The sequence below is a fragment of the Equus caballus genome, chromosome 8 (genome assembly GCF_041296265.1).
Source record: "Equus caballus isolate H_3958 breed thoroughbred chromosome 8, TB-T2T, whole genome shotgun sequence".
NCBI lineage: Eukaryota > Metazoa > Chordata > Mammalia > Perissodactyla > Equidae > Equus > Equus caballus.
In genome coordinates this window covers 11506244-11523527 of record NC_091691.1, presented here as the reverse complement: position 1 = coordinate 11523527, position 17284 = coordinate 11506244, and the positions used below count along the sequence as shown (strand labels likewise).

Sequence of the window (17284 nt, the reverse complement as noted above, 5' to 3'; positions counted from 1 at the left end):
CTTTGAAAGGTGACGAGAGCCTGGATCCTGTGTTCCTACCACACACACACGGTGACCAGGTGAGGTGACGGATGTGTAACAAACTTGATTGTGGCGATCACAGCACAGGGTACGCGTATATCAAATGGTTACCTTGTACACCTAAAAATTCACAAATTTTATTTGTCCATTATAACTCAATAAAGCTGGAAAAAATACAGGATGCTGGTTAAATTTGAATTTCAGATAAACATCTAATAGTTTTTTAATATAAGCGTATGGCAAACAATGCACGGGCAGGCCTGGAGGGCTGGAGTCGTATCAGAGAAGGCTGCCTGGAGGAGGAGGCACAAGCTGGTCCTGGACTTAGAATGAAGTTAGACGAGTGTAGTGAGGTCAGTTTTCCGGCGACACCAAATATGGCAGGGAGATATGCTAAAAAAAAGGATCTGTTGTTGATCTGAAATTCAAATTGGACTCGATGTCCTTCCTCGTATCTGGCGATTCTACTGCCCGTATTTCTCCCCCGCTGAGCCCTCTTTCCCCGCCTGCTGGCCGTTCCCCTGACTGGTCACTTCTGCTTCTGTTTCATCTGTCGCAGTCGGTTCCATCGTCCCCTGAAAATTCACCGAGGATGGTGGTTGGGAAGCGGTCTGTGGAGTCTGACATACGCGGGTTCCAATTCCACCGCCAGCACTTAGCTCAGTGGCCTCAGACCCCCGGGCCTCAGTTTCCTCATGTGTAAAATCGGGATGGTCATTGTCCGCCCTGCTCCCGAGTGACGTGAGATGAAGCCCGTGACGCCCCTGGACAGTGCCTGGATCCACCCCATGCCGGCTTTATTATTATCATCGCTGTTGTTATTACTGGGATTATTCAGTTTGAGCCCAGATGGCAGCGTTGGACCAGCCGGGCGGGGCCAGGCCTCAGTGGCCCCCGGGGTCCCCGATCCACGTTCCTCGCGGCACATGCCATGTTTTTTCTCTTTCTGGCTTTATCTCAATTCTACTCGAGTTTATATTTTTAAGGAAACATTTATTTAAAAAATTAAATTAGTCCATACGTCCGTGGGAAAATCAGAAAAAAAGCAAAGATACAAAAAACCCCAAAACGCACACATTCCAAACCAAAAAACAGGCTCCACGGACGGCACCCTCCAGAGACCTCCATTGGTCCCGTGTCCACGGATCTCCTCTCAGTAATTTTCATTTGAAGATTTTACATGGAACACAAACTGTAGAGGGGCCTTCCTGTGGTCCTTGATGGTGAGGTGATAAATATCTTTGTGCATCTTCTCAGGCCTGAGCCCCTCCCCCTGCCCACCCCTCTGTCCACGGAGAGGCCACCCGTGTGGTGTATGTCGCCACTTCCTTGGTGACGGTCATCATGTGTCACACTGTTAACTTATGGCCAGTCTCCCCTCGGCCCTAAGTTCCGAGAAGATGAGGGGTCTTCTGTGTCCTGTCCACTGCTTAACGTACAAGGCCTTGCACTGAGCCAGGCATGCGAGTGCTCAGTAAATGTTTGTTGAGTGAATAAGTGATTGAGCATGTTCCCCACCACAACTTGGCAAAAATCACATCTTTTCAGCTTTCTAAACTGTGCTGCTGTGGTAGGCAGAGCTGTGTTAATGATGTTCTAATTTATCCCTCTGTGCCTGTGAGGCGTGTCCCCAGGGCTTTGGGGATCTGGTGTCTGTCTTTGGACCCGCCACCTGCATCCTGGGAGCTGGGGCCATTGCTGGCAGTCACAGACGACCTGGAGAAGGGGATTAGACATTTGGGGGCTCTCATCCCTCAGCCAGCCTGGGCCTCCGGGGTCCTCCAGCCCAGGATTAGTCGTCGCACGGGCCCAGCCCAGGGGGTGCATGCACTTTACCCCAACGTCAACGGCTCCTATTTGGGGACACCAACTGCAGCTCAGTGACATTCACTCAAGAATGGGTATTTATTGCTCTTATTAGGGACCAGGCACTGACATGCAGAGATGACCCAGCTGGGTCTCTGTCACCAAAGGCAGGTGGGGGGCTGCCACTGCCACATAAGAGGGTCATTCCAAGCCAGAGAGATAGGTGCCTGAATAGAGGTGCGGGCAGGCTGAGGCCAGGCTGGGAGGGATGGGGGTATATCTGGGAAGCCTGCCTGGAGGAGGTGACAACGGGCTAGTCCTTAACTAACCGTGAAGTTAGACAGGTGCGGCGCGGTCGGCTACACCAAGCTGCTGAGGCAAAGGCATTGGTGGAGGGACACCAAACAGCACAGGGTGAGGCTGGGGGCCTGGGGGATGTGCTGGGACCCTCGGGTGGCGCTGGTCTCAGTGGTCGCCTCTGCTCGCAGACTGCCAGTTCCGCCTCTGGCCCCTCACCGCGCCCGCGCTCCCTGCCACGTTTCAGCTTTCACGTGGCACTGAGTCAGCTGTGGCCAGGACACAAAGTCACAAAGCTTTGAGATGCTTTTCTTCCTCTCTGTAATTCACTTTTCTGCAAGCTTGCCTGATGTTTTAAAAAAGGGCCCAGCAGCAGTGGTCATAATAATAACAGGAATCCTTGCCTCCCGGCAGTCTGCTTCCCGCCGTCACCTTCCAGGCGTGGGCCCGAGCGAGCACATTTATTTATTTATTTATTTAGTTAGTTAGTTATTTATTTGAGGAAGATTAGCCCTGCGCTAACATCCGCGCCCATCCTCCTCTATTTTATGCGTGGAACGCCTACCACAGCATGGTGTGCCAAGCTGTGCCATGTCCACATCCGGGATCCGAACCGGCGAACCCCAGGTCGCCGAGAAGCAGAACGTGCACACTTAACCGCTGCGCCACCAGGCCGGCCCCGAGCACACTTATTTTTTATGACCGGGCATCAACTGCGTAGGAAGGGGCTCTGATGACAGGCTGAGGACCAGGCACTGCTGTCCGGGGCTCTGCCGGGAGCTTTGTCTTATTTCATCCTCCTAACAGCCCTTTGAGGCAAAGGGTTATTTTCGTGTCTGTTTCTCAGGTGGAGTGAGCAGGCTCAGAGAGGTGGAGTAATTTGCACAAGGGCACAGAGCTTTGAAGTGGCAGAGGGAGGAATGGAACCCGGGTCGGCCTGATTCCGAGCCTGACACTCGTGTCCGTCCCCCTGTGTCATCTCAGTCCTGTGTTGTGGCTGAAGATCGTGTGCCCTGGGATCTGACCCACTGTGTGCCCTTGGGCCGCGTGTCCTCTCTTGGCCTCAGTTTTTCCACCTGTGGAGTGGGTAGAGCAGCCCCAACTCCTGGGTCTGCTCTTAGGATTGGGGGCCCCTTAGAATACCTGGCATATTGTGACTCTGCCCCTCCCCAGCTGGGCAGCCTCAGACAGGTGCCTAACCCTCTCTGAGCCTCAGTTTCCTCCTCTGTCAATTGGAGACACCTACCCCTGCCTTACAGGGTTAAAGCGCCTGTGCAACACAGTAGGTGCTCAATTAACGCATCCTCTTCTTCCGCCTCGAGTGGACTCTGGTGCCAGGAGAGGACGTGGATCAGTCCACGTTGAGCGTGGGGCAGAGCCGCTTGGGAACAGGGCCCCCGGGCTCTGGCCCCACACCTGCCCTGCCCTCCCCACCGTCTCCATGAGGTCTGCCCTCCCCATGCCGGCACCCATGTTGTTTCCCAAATGAATAGAGTCAGTGTTCTCATTTTCCTCCCAGAGCCAGGCTGCAGGTCCAGGCGCGGAGGGAGGGGCGTGCCCCGGGCTGGGTGGCGGTAGAGACACAGGGGAGCCCACCCCGGCCCTGGAGGAGGGGCTGGTTCCATCCCCACCAGGCTGCCTGAGGCCCCCGTGGTGCATATAACCTGGGGAGAGGACGCCCAGGTGCCGGGTCCCTCGGCCACGCGTTCCATCGGAGAGCTGCTCCCAGCTGCAAACCACGGCTCCAGGACCCTTCGCTCTGCAAGACAAGATTCTCGGCCCACAACGCACCCTGTCCCCCCAGCTCTGTGCCCTTCTGCTCGGGGACCCTTCCTGCCTCCCCAGCACCCAGTTGGTCTCACTCATTCAGTTTGTTTCCTATATCGCTTCTTCCAGGAAGCCTCCGACCCCTGCCAGTCTCCCCACCCCCAGCACGCACTGTGCTGTATCCATTTGCACCTCTGTCCCCCTTGTTGGACTGGGAGCCCCTCGAGGAGAGGACCGTGCCTGATGCACTTTCCATGGAGGGCTGGGCAGGGACTTGGGCAGGAATTGGGAAAAGTGTCTCCGGAAGGCGGAACAGCCTGAGCAAAGGCGAGGCGCGTGGGATGCAGTGGTGAGTGGAGACCAGCATTTCCTTGACCACCACTGTGTACCCGGAACTGTGCCGGCTTCTTTGAAGCAAACACATGAACTCATTTAATCCTCGCAACGGCCCGAGGAGGAGGATGGGCTGTCATTTCCCTCCTACAGAAGCAGAAACGGAGCCTCGTGCAAGGGCAAGAGATCTGTGTAAAGTCACACTGAGAACGTCCGGTTCTGTCTGTGTCCGAACACAAACCTGGCCTCTGTGCCGCGTGGGACTCTCCTGGGCTTGCTAAACGCAGGCCGGTTTACTGTGAAAGAACATTTTGGATGTCGTTTTTCCCCTCAATTGCCAGCAGCCTTCGCTTGATCTTGAGCCTCTGATTGCAGCAGACAAACCCTGGGCATCTTGTGCGTTGACTTTTTTTCACCAATTTTTCCTTAAAATGAAGTGAGCCATACAGTAAAGCATATAAAGGGCACTAATGTGACGTGTACAACTCAGTGATCATTATATTCTTAAACACACCTGCACACGGCCCAGGTCAAGATCTAGAACATTCCTCATTCCCACAAAGGCTCCCTCAAGGCTCCTCCCCATGAAGGATTTCCCTCCCACCCTGGAGTCGTCACCCTAATTTCTATCACACGTGAGTTTGGCCTGCACTTGACCTTCACAGACATGGAACCACAGGATGTCGTCTCGGGTGCCCGGCTTCTCTGACTCACGTGGGGTCTGTGGGATTCATATACGTGATTGCACGTAGGGGGTGACGTGTTCCTTTTCCTCGCTGCGTAGTACTCCACCACTGTGCCCTGGCTAGACCACCCATCGTTTACCCGGTCTTCTGTTGATAAACATTTGGGCTATGAATTGACTTATTCCACTAACTTGACTGATTTCTATTTTTGTGATATTGGTGCAAGGAGTGGCTTTTATCAGGGCACTATGCAGAGGTCTTTGGCTCTCTAGAAGCTTACGGAACTGCGACCATTTCCTGCTGCTAATTGTCTTGGATCACAAACGTATATATTTGTTCCTCTGTGTCTTCCATTGCAACAGAGACTTGGTGGAGGGAGGGAGAGAAAAAGAAGCAAATATGCTCCAGCAGAAGTTTCTGGTTCTTCCCTTCACGTGAGCTAAGTGGCAGATGATGGAGCACGCCTGTAATTTAAAGTCAAATGCTCGTGGCTGACAGTGGGAGCCGTAATAAATGTGTTGCCACTGTCCTTTTCGTGTCCTTTCTCTGCTCCTTTGAAATCTCATAAATAACCAAGCGCGTGTTGGTGAGACGCCTGCCTCTCCTCCCCGGCTCCAGCGCAGCAGCTGCGGTTGCTAGGTTGAGCTCCTGGTTGCTAGGGATTCTGTGGTCCTGTGGTGGCCCAGAAATATGATGGATCCGTGGAACATGCTTTTGCTATTAGTCGAAATATTTCCACAGCGAATCTCTCAATGTCACTGCACGCTTTGATGGCATCCCAATTGCTGGATGATCCTTGCAGGTTTCTTTCCCAGTTAGAAGAAGTGGCTTGAATGGAGACACAAATGGCCTAGACGGGGAGTCAGAGAACTTGATTCTGGTCCTGTATCTGATATTAATTTGCTGTGTGACCTTGGGCAAGTGTCGTCCCTCTCTGGGCCTTGGACTCCACAACATTCAAGGACTTGCCAGCGTTAGTAGCCTCTAGTTCATCACTCAAGCTCTGTAGGCAGGCCAACTGCAAATCAGTTCCTCATTATCTGCTGGTGGATTGTAGACAAAAGAATTCTTGTCCCCGGCTCGCTTCCTTTCAACCCAGCAGGCTTCTGGGCTGAGAGTACTTGGCCAGATGGTGTGTGTGCAAGAGTTTCAGACTAATTTTAATATTCAATCAAACATAATTGGGATCATAAATCTGGAAAAGAAAAAAACAACACCCTACAACCCATAAACATCTGATCATGTCATTTTCTCTTTTCTCCTGCTTAAAAATCTTTGGCAGTTTCCCATGGCTGACTCCGGGGGTGGCAGACAGGTTCCATTTCGGTTGCTGAGGCAGATCAATTGGTGGCAGCTGCAGCTGATGATGTCCTGAAAAGAATCTGGACTTGCTGGTGTGCTGTGGGCTCTTGATCGATTATGATGTCTGCCACGGGTTGGACTCTGGACTCACGGTGTGGGATGTTGATCGATTAATGATGTCTGCCACAGGTTGGAATCTGGACTCACTGGTGTGCTGTGGGATCTTGATCAATTAATGATGTCTGTGATGGGTTAGACTCTGGACTCACTGGCATGCTATGGGATTTTGATTGATTAATGATGTCTGCCACTGATTAGAATCTGGACTCACTGACAGGTGGTGGGATCTTGATAGATTAGTGATGTCTGCCATGGGTCCAGGAATGTAGACAGGGGCACCTATTTGCCAATCATGGCTGGAGCTCAGAGCCCATGCCCTTTAAGATCATCTTGGAGGCCTTCACGGTTGGCCCCTGCCAGCTTCTTGTGCTCTATCTCCTCTCCTTCTCTGTCCACCCCACCTCCAGAAATACCTCCTTCTGTGTCCACATCCAGTTGGCCACCTGGTGTCTCCAAAGATCTCCTTTGTTTGTGTTGCGCCCTTTGTCAGGACCTTTATTACACTAAATCAGTCGGCTTTGCCTGTGTATCCTTCAATCACAGTTTTGTCTCGTCGTCTGTGATAGCTGTTTGACTCTCTCGGGTGAGGTTGGTTAGGCCGTTCCCGCGCCTGACATCCAGTAGTGCCCACTTATACCCGTAGCCTACCACTCTGCCTGTCTCGTGTTTGGTTACTCTCATGCCTCTTTCCATGTCTGCCTTGAGAGGCCCTCAGTGTCACGTTCTGGGTTCCACCCATCTTTGTGTTCCTGGAGCCCAGCAGGGTGCAGAGCCACAGTAAACCCACCGGGTGAACTCATGAATGAGGAAAAATCACACCACCTTCCCACGTCAGATAGAAATGGTTTTCATCACTCTCCCAGCAGCCTGAGTTCTGGGTGTCAGCACTCCTCAGCTTAATTGTGGGTAATTTACTGTGCTAACAAAGCAACCACACGTTCCCCAGAGACGGAGCCCTGCTTCGCGGGGTGAGTTTGCATTCTCTCCACCCTGATGGCCTCTCTCTCCTCCTCTCTCCCTTTGCTCTCAGCCTGAAGACAAGCAGAAGGCAGCGGCTGCCTTTGCCCAGCTCCAGGGCGCCATGGGGACGCTGGGCATCTCGGAGAGCGAGCAGCGAGCCGTTTGGCGGGTGTTGGCGGCCATCTACCACCTGGGCGCCGCGGGGGCCTGCAAAGGTAACGTCCTTCCTGCCGAGCTCACCTGGGCTGCCAGCTTTCTCCGTTGGCAGGTGCCCCACAAGACCCTTCTCTCAGTGAGGTGGGACAGGGCCAACCTGCCACCTTCCGTGTCTCGGGGGCGTCTCTCGGGGCGGCTGCTGAACCAGGCATGGTGAGAAGAAGCAGGGCTGGATGTTTCTAGCAAATCTTGTAGACTGGCGCCGCCCAACAGAACTTTCCACGATGATGGAGACGCTCTCGGTATCCACTGTCCAGTGCAGTAGCCACCAGCCGCATGTGGCTGTTGGGCATTTGACATGCAGCTAGTGTGACTGAGGAATTGAATTTTTAATTGTGTTACTTTTTAATTAGCATAAATTTAATTAGCCGTGTGTAGCTGTTGGCTACTGTACTGAGCAGAGAAGCCCTGAAACATGTGAGAGAGGTTGGGTCCAAGCAACAAAGGGGCTGTCTCTGTCTGGACATCTTGGAGATGCTCCCCACCACAGGTGCTGGAGCTGACCCATTATCCTCCTCCTCCCAGGTCTGCTCTCTCTCCTTATTTGTCTGTTTCTCCGGTGGTGCTGATCACCCCTCGGGCCCTCACCCCTCCCTATCTAATCATTCCCCTTGCCCTGTAGACACTCCCTGGGACAGCATTTCTGTCCTGGCTTCTCTATTCTTACTCTTTGTCTTTTTTTTTTTTTTTTTTGCTTGGACTGTTGCAGTAGCCTCTTTGCAGCTGCCTTCACTTCTCCTTATGTCTATCCTCAGTGTGACCACCGGGCTCCTTTCTAAAACATACACCTAGTGCCACTCCCCTGCTTAGAATCTTCCCGGGGCTCTCCCTTGCCTGCTAAATAATTTCTTGGCTTGGCATTCAAGGCTCCTCACCTCCCTAACCAGCCTCTTCTGCCCTCTCTTCTGGCACAGTAAAAGGTCCTGAGGGGACAGCAGGGATCAGGAGTAATGTGGTTCCTGCCTTGATGGGGCTTATGGGGCCTTGTATTGTGATTGAGTCCTTGTCTAGCTCTTTCCAGGAGGGAGTGGCTTCCTTTGGGCCCAGAACATAGAGTTCTGGAGTTGGAACTCACTTGTCGAATGAACATGTGTGAATTGAGGTCTGTCCTCTGGAATGATGTATTGACTCTGCCCATTCCCCTGTGGAGCAGCAGACGCTTCTGGAATATGCTGGCACATCATTCCTGCCATTCCCACAGTCGTGGGCCGTGTGGCCCATTGTTTTGAGTCTCATCCGTTCCAGCCACATGCATTGGCCGCTGATTTGATTTCGGAAATTTCTAGAAGTTTTGCTGAGTCGGACGTGAGTAAAATAGGTGTTCCACAGTCGGTACCAGCCAAGGACAGACATGCCTGACTACACAAATGTGCAAAAAACAGGTGCCACTTGCTTTTCTGAAACTCAGCCACGGGTCCTGCTCAGACCCTTGGGTGTCGGGATGTCACCACTGTTTTGTTCACGGGATGTAACATCTCTCGCTCAGCTTCCTGGTCACTGGGACCACCAGGGTCATGAACACCAGGGTGTGAGAACGCGGTCCTCTCACCAGCCTGGGGGGCGTTTCTCTTCCTGCAAAACTCTAGTCGCCAGTTAGAAACCCCCAGCTCTGCGTCTGGCTTCGTCTACACCAGGAGTCAGCAAATTGGGGCTTGTGGGCCCCATCCAGCCTGCTGCCTGCTTTTGTGCAGCCCGCAAACTAAGAATAGTTTTTCCATTTCAACTAGATGAAAATATGCATATATATGAATAATATTTTGGGACTTATGAAAATTATCTGGCGTTCAAATTATAGTGTCCATAATTCAAGTTTGCTTGGAACACAGCCACGCTCGTTCATTTACGCGTCTACGGCTGCGTTCCTGCTACAACGGCAGAGAGGAGTAGCTGAGACACGGATTGTACAGCCTGCCAAGATGAAAATAATTACGATATGGCTCCTCACAGAGAAAGTTGGCCGACCCTATTCCACACCATCCCCCTGGAAGGTCTCAGCCCTCGGGGGTCCCTGTGCCTCTGAATTAACTGTTCGGTTGTGATCTGAAGAAATTTCTCCATCCTCCTCGGCTCCAGCCAAACTAGAGAGAGGATGTCAGGAATCTGGCCCTGCCCCCAACTTGCTGTGTGACCTTGAGCAAGTCACCTGTCTCTCTGGTCTCAGTTTTCTCGGATGCGAAATTCTGGAATTGGGCCAGATTAGAGGTTCTTAATCTGGGGTCCGTGTACCCGGCCACCCATCCAAGTGTGGGTTTCAGGGCTTTGTTAGTTTCCTAAGGCTGTTATAACGAAGGACCACAAACTGGGGGCTTAAACAACAGGAATCTGTTTTCTGACAGCTCTGGAGGCTGGAAGCCAGGATCAAGGTGTCGCAGGGTGGGTTTCTCCTGAGGCCTCTCTCCTCGGCTTGCAGACGGCCACCTTCCTGCTGTGTCTTCCCATGATCACCCTCCATTTGTGTGTCGTCTGGCCTGATTTCCTCTTCTTATAAGAACACCAGTTACACGGGATTGGGGTCCACGCATATGACCTCATTTCACCTTAATTACCCCTTTAAAGGCTCAGTCAACAAATACAGTCACCGTGTGAGGGACCCGGGGCCGGTACTTCAATGTAGGAGTTTGGGGTGGGGCATAATTCAGCCGTAACACACCCCAGTCCCTGAGATGAGCCGGCACTGACTTTGTGCCCAGACCTGGCTGAGGGAGGGATCGGAGAGGCTGTGAAGACGGAGTCCTTTCTTGTGAGTTTGCCATTTTATTTGGAGAGAGGAAACTTCTGAACTTGACTCCGTCAGCCGATTTTGTAAACGGGCCGAGTTTGGGGTGCGATCGCTCGGTGCGGGCCGGGAAAGCTGTGGAGGTTCAGAGTCGGGGTGTGGACGCCCTCCAACTGGGGGTGTGAGGAAGGAAGCAAACCCATTTTACAGAATGGGAAACTGAGTCTCAGGAGGTCTAGGTGCATTAAGCCAGGGTTCAAACCCAAACTTCTCTGGGCTTCCGTGGCCTCCTCTTTCAATGCACTGAGGATGGGGTTGATGGGAGGAAAAACGGGATCAAGAAAACGCAGCTGAATTAGGCTGGGTTTCCCCGAAGACAAAGATTTGGGTGCATTTAGATTATTTGCACCCAAAGGGACCCCAGGAGGCGCTGGTGGGGAAGTGAGGCAGGGAGGGGAGGGAGGTGACAGGATATGTTGATGAGCGGGTTACCTCTGGGTGTTTGGGGCTCAGTCCCCCTGCAGACCTCAGGGAGCCTGAGGGACATGCCTCCTGGTTGAGTTACCCAGGAGGAGAGGAAGCCGGGGTGTTTATACACCGCCTCCTGCTTCCCCCTGCTTGACGGGGGCTCCTGGGTGGAGGGCGTTACCTCCTGCACCCTGAGCCTGCCCCGTGCGTGGGCTAAGCACACTCCTGCAACCAGAGAAAGCAGAGAGGAACAGACAGGTACCCACAATGACAGGCCAGGGATACGTATGGGGTGGCACGTGTCGGGTGGCCAGGGCGACGCAGGGTGGACGGGTCATCAAGAGCGTCTAGCTCAAGGCGGTCCTCCTGGAGGAGGTGGCTCCATGACGGTGGTGTTGAGCCCGGAAGAAGGGACTCTCCCAAGGAGACACAGCCACTTGCCTCTCTGTCACACTCCACTCAGACAGGTTGCTCCCTCCTGGGGATCTGCAAAGCCTAGGGAGAGAGGAGCCTTGCAGATGGCTGCGGGCTGCCTTCTGATTTCCATGGTCACAAGTGAACCCTCGCTGCCTTTGATATGACAAGACAGAGGCCAGCGAAGCCCCCTGGCCTATTGACCTGTCCCCAGAGCAGTGTGCTTCCCGCCCCGCGTTCCTCCTCGTGGGGCACGTGGGGCGCCCCCTCTGATGTGGGCTCAGGAACCTGACCCGTACCTGTGGCCGCCTGTGATGCTAAAAGAGAAAGTCACATTTATAAATATTTTATTAATACATGATTATGGCAATAATTTCTCCCAGCCTCCCCCACCCCACCTTATAAATTATTTTAAGAGGAGCCACTGTCAGGCTGCCTGGGAGGCCTGCCCAATGATTTACTAACTGTATATAGTGGTTCGGAAGATTTCATAATAGGCAGCTCTAAAATCAGCGGTTAAGAATTTCAGAGTCGTATATAAATGTCTTTGCTTTGTGTCATAACAGATCATTTTGAAATATATTAAGAATCATTTCCATTAATCAGCTTTTTTTTTTTTTCATTAAAATAATTCCCTCCCCCGGTGTGCCTGGCTTCCTTAGCTTATTTGAAAGCCCTGATTCTGATTTTCAAAACCGACATCACCCCGAGTGGGGAGATTTGGGGCCTTATAACTGGACTCGGGGTTTCTGAGCTCTGATAGCGAAAACAACCACCCCCGCTAATGTCGGTTTACTGTTTGGTGGTTTCAAAGCCCCAGGACCTCACTTCTGCCTTTGGGTCTGATTAGATTTCTGCAGTAACCTGGTGAGGAAGAAGAGCGCCTCGTGGGCAAGAATCAGGAGTCAGCTGCTGGGTGTGGATCCTGGCTTGGCTTCTCTGAGCCTCAGTTTCCTCCTCTATACCACGGGGCTCATGATGGTACCCACTGCGTAGGCTTGTTGTAAGGGTTAAATGCATCCATGCCAAAACGTGTGGCACATAGGACTTGGCCCATGATCGGGTGCTTCCTAAGTGTTGGCTTTCATCCATCTCCACTTGATAGATTAGAAAATGGAGGCTCAGAGAGGGTATGTGATTGGCCTGACATCACACAGCTCGTATGTTTCAGAGTGAGCTTCGGAACCTTGGCTGGGCTCCCTGCAAAGATGGCTCTATTGCCCTAGACTTTGCAATGGGCTGTTAGGGTCATTCTCTCCTGGAGAATTGGCTTGTTTTCCCGGGTGCCGTGCTGAGAGCTTACAGCCACGAGGACGTCACTGTACAGCCCTTGAACAGCCTGGGGAGGGTGAGAACTGTTAGGATGCCCATTATACAGATAATGAGGCTGCGGCTTCCCAGAGAGGTTGACCCATATCTCCCAAGGCACACAGCTAAAGCCACAGGTGGGATTTGGACTCAGGTCCACCGAGCTCTGAGCCCAAACTCTGGGGCCACACCTGCCGCCTCCTCAGCTCCATGGCTGCTGCTTCTGTCCCACAGGCTCCAAGAGGGCTGCTGATGTCACTCTTTCCCTGGGACGCCCCGAACCGTGTTTACTCACACTCCTGACACCAAATGTGGGGGTTTTTTTCCCCACACCCACTGATTCTCTGATTCTCCAGACACCCACAGGGGGTCCTATGATTCAGTCCCGTTCTGACACTACCTGGAGTTAGCACAGAGCCCCAGGCTCTGGGACAGTCCCCTAAGACTGCCCAACCTCAGACCCCAATCAGATGTCTGGGCCACCTAGGCTTCTGACGGACTGGCTATTGAGTTGGGGTCCCCACACCCCTTCCCTAGGTTCGATAATTTCCTGGAACAGCTCACAGACTGCAGGAAGGCACTTAGCTGGCTCTCACCGGTTATCATAAAAGATACGACTCAGGAACAGCCAAATGGAAAAGATCCACAGGGCGAGGCGTGTGGGGAGGCCGCGTCCTCTCTGGCAGGCCGTCCTCCCGGCCCTTCTCTGTGTCCACCAGTCCAGAAGCTCCCCAGACTCCGGCACTTAGGGATTTGTGAAGGCTTCATTCCACGGGCACGGCTGACTCGATCCTTGGCCATGGGTGCTCAGCTCAGTCCCCAACCCCTCTCCCTCCGGGGGTCGGGGCGGGGCTGAGAGTTCCAAGCTTGGAATCATGCCTTGGTCTTTCTGGCGGCCAGCCCCCCTCCTGCAGCTGTCTAGGTCCCCAGACGCCAGTCAACCCAACGGCACACAGAAGCCCCTCTTGTCACCTCGGAGTCTCCAAGGGCTTGAGGAGCTGTGTGCCGGGAACTGGGACAAAGACCAAAAATGTATTCATCGCAGGCCGAGCCCTGTTCCTCCACCAGCTGCCTCTGGGACATAGAGCCTTGATCCCTGGGTTTCGGGTCAACCGGAAGGGGCACAAGGCAGCGGACGTGTGGAGGGCTGGGTGGAGGCCGGGGACCCGGAAGGGACGTTTCCTTTGCAGTGTCGTCCTCTTCCTCCCACTGTGGAAATGTTACTTCCTCCTTCTCTTCTGAAAACTTGCTTCCCTTTTTTCATGCTTTTCCCAGCCCTTCTTTGTCCCATAAAAGGCCCCTAAGCATGTGCAGGGTGGTCCCAGGCCGATGGGGGCCCAGGCCCTCCGGTCTCCATGTGGTCCAAGCACACACGTGGCTCCTGCTCAGTTCAGCTCTCCCCAGGGAGCCTTCAGCACTGACATCACATGTGGCCCCAGTGTGCCTCCTTGGGGCCCCTCTGAGCCTCCTCCGTTGGGGGTTCATACCCTGTTCCCCCTGAAGTCCTGCCAGGCCCCATTGACCCCTGAGTCCCTGAGGGTCTCTGACGCCATGACCTCCCCGACCCGCTTCTCAGTCCCTTCGGCTCCTGTGATGTGGTGGCCTTCACCCCAGGAGGCTGGCTCCCCGCAGGGGCCCTGGGTCACCCTGTCACCAGCGGTGCCCTGGGCAGCCTCAAAGTCAGAGGGGACGCCTCCCCTCAGGATGTGGCAGGGAAAGGACATGGGTGTTTTGAAGTCAGCCGGTCCTGGGTTCATATCTCAGCGTGACCTTTTAGTAGCTGTGTGTGACATCAGCCATGTTACGGAACTCGCCTGAGCCTCGTCTGTGGGATGGAGGAGGGGCCGTACAGAGCTGTCTGGGGGCTCCCCCAAGGTTGCAATGACAATAATGCTCCGACCCCGGGCCACCTCCCATCGACAAGCCGGGTGGCTCCTGGGGACCGAGTCCGTCCCTCCCTCTGCATCGTGTCTCCAGAGTGGATCTCCAGGGGCACCAGGGGGCTGGCTCCACATGGCAGGCAGAAATCCCCCGGTGATTTGACATCACAGCTGGTTTGCTGCTAACCCAGGCTCGTGGCTTGGGGCCATCCCCCGGGAGCCATCAGGCAATCATTCATCCTGCCTCATGTTTCTTTCCTTGGGCGAAAAGTGGCCCACGGAACAATTCGCTTGCGCCCGCGTGTTTCAAAGGACAGCAAATGGATGCTCTCTGGAGCTCGCTTGATAAGGAGAGAGGGAGGGAGGAGGGAAAAGCCGAGGCCTCGAGTTGGGCAGAGCTGGCTTGGAATGCTGGCTCCCCCACCTGCTGGCTGTGTGATTTAATGTGGGGAACGGATATCACCTCCCGGACCTCAGCGTCCGTGTCTGTAAAATGGTAATAACTCCCCCCTCTCTCCTACGGCCGTTTAATAGTCAGATAATGGACGTGTAACACCTGGCACAAGGGAGGAGGTCAGCAAGCTGTAGCTGTCTCCTCTGCAGAGTGTTTTTGCTGTCGGTTGTCTTCATTGGCATTTAAGCTGGCCCCTTAATGGGTGGGGGTCATCAGGCCCCATAGCTGGGTGAAGACCCTGGGCCTCTGTGAGATGAAGCTCCTTTCCTAAGGGCCCACGACGAAACTTCTGTGCTCATGAGTGAACCAGGATCCAGTTCTGGACTCTCAGTCCAGTGCTCTCCCCACAACTTAGCAGAAGGTCCTGGAGGCCAAGGACAGTGCAGGGTAGTGGTCAGAGCGGCCAGGACGGACTCAGACCTGGGCTTAAATTGAAGTGAGGGTCCCAACACTCGCTAGCTCTGTGGCTGGTCCGGTTACCGGGCTGTGTAGCAATTCAGCCCCAAACGCCGCAGCTTAAACAACAATCATTTTATTCTCTCTGGCGGCTTCTGTGGGTCTGTCGTGTGGAAGGGCTCAGCTGGGCGGTTCTGGCTGAGGTGGCTCGTGTGGTTGCTGTCAGATGGTAGCTGGTGCTGGCACTGGCCGGGCGTCTCCCTGTCCTCGTGTGGTCTCGGGTTTCTCTGCATGGGCTTCTCCAGGCTTCCTCGTGGCCGTGGCAGCTTCTGGGTTCCAAACACAGGTTTCCAGAGAGCAACGTGGAAGCTGCGTCATCGTTTCTGAGCTGGCCTCGTTGTCACGCAGCCATGTTCTGTTGGTTATAAGAGTGTCACACCTTCGAGGGCCAGAGAATCTAGACTCCACCCCTGGGTGGGGGAGCAACAAGGTTCTAGAACACGTAGGACGGGGGCTATTGGTGTGGCCACATTTTGCCGTCGTGGCCTCGAGCAGGTAACTTAAGCTTTCGGAGGCTCAGTTTTCTGGCCTGTAAAATGGGATTGAAAAGAGTAGTGGCTTCCCAGGCCTGCTCTGCAGGGGAACAGAGGTGCTGTCTGTCAAGGGCGCAGCACAGCGCCGGGCACATGGCAAGTTCTGGCTGTTGTCGTTATGATGCTGCAAGGCTTGTGGAGTCCCACAGATGATGCCTCCAAGTCCCCTGCTGAGGTGGCCAGAGGAAGCTCCCAGGACGTCAGCTCTCTGCTTTCATGACCGGTGCCCCCCCACTATCCTCTGATGCCCCCTAAGAACCCTGTCCCCAGAGAAGAGTAAATCAAGGGTGAACCCAGTGCCCTCTTTGCAGCAAGAAACCATTTCTCTGTCTCAGGGCCTCTTGGCTGTACGTGATTAAAATTAGACCCAACGCGCTTTCTAAGAATGAGCTCTGTGAACAAAATCCTCTTGGAGTCTCCTTGCTCTGCCCCTCGGCCCAGGGCTGGGGGACACTCCACCTGTTCTCTCTTTTAATTCTCGCCTGATGGGCAGGGCAGGAATCCCACTTTGCGGTTCAGGATGCTGAGGCTCAGAGAGGTTATGTAACATTGCCAAGGTCAAACAGCATCCTGCGGTGGAGCCGAGGTTGGAATCAGTGTCTGTCCACCTCCACAGCTGCTGCCCTTCTCCTCCACGAGGCCGCCCGCCTGGCCAGGTCCTTGGGTGCGTCTGGCTGCCCGGACCTCAGCTCTCTCCTAAGAGTCCTTCTCAGCTCCGTCTAGTCTCCATCCGCCCCTCCAGCCTCCACTCTCCGTTCCTCCACCTGGAAGGTCATCCTCTAAGCAGGCTGGAGGCAGGAGAGCTCCGAATTGAGGCTAACGGCCTGGCCTCTGGGACCAGGCCGATGTGGGTTCAGTCCTGGTTCCCCTCATGATCGTGGTGATGCCCAGACCTCTGAGACGCAGCGTCCCCCTCTGTAAATTGGGGACAACAACAGTGCCTACCTGCTAGGGTAGGCTTACATTATTTATGTAAAGCGTTGTCGTTGCTGTTATTGGCATTACTATTATTATTTTTTTTTTTTAAGGATTGGCACCTGGGCTAACAATTGTGGCCAATCTTTTTTTTTTTTCTGCTTTATCTCCCCAAACCCGCCCTGTACACAGTTGTATATCTTAGTTGCATGTCCTTCTAGTTGTGGGATGTGGGACGCCGTCTCAACGTGGCCTGACGAGTGGTGCCATGTCCTCGCCCAGGATCCAAACCCTGGGCCGCCGCAGTGCAGCGCGCGAACTCAACCACTCGGCCACGGAGCTGGCCCCTCCATTACTATTATTAATGGAAAATCTGTCCGCTGTCCAGAGTTTTCCCCAGCGAAGCTCGAGTCCACAGGGCTGACTCGGGCTGGTCTTCAATCCTCTGCATCCTTGGGGGCCCGTAGCTGTAAGAGATGACGGAGGCCCTCCCAGGAAATCTGAGGCTGTTTGTCACCCTGTCTGCCGTCCCTCATTATTCCACGAAAATGACAACAATGTTCAGAATCCAAAAGAGCAACAAAGATGAGCGATGCCCGCCTTGATGGCCGCGTGGCTCTGCTTTCCTTCTG

General features: G+C 54.0%; 1 protein-coding gene across 2 annotated transcripts in view; it reads left to right on the top strand.

Annotated features, from left to right (window-relative positions):
• The window catches only part of MYO18B (myosin XVIIIB), a 250529-nt gene that overhangs the window by 40247 nt on the left and 192998 nt on the right, over positions 1–17284 (top strand). For both annotated transcript variants that reach the window (XR_011441307.1, XM_070275312.1), the window contains exon 12: positions 7363–7507. Coding sequence is in view for 1 of the 2 variants with exons in the window: in XM_070275312.1 (XP_070131413.1) it covers positions 7363–7507 (145 nt within the window). In the remaining variant the exon portion in view is untranslated. The remainder of the gene's footprint in view (positions 1–7362; positions 7508–17284) is intronic.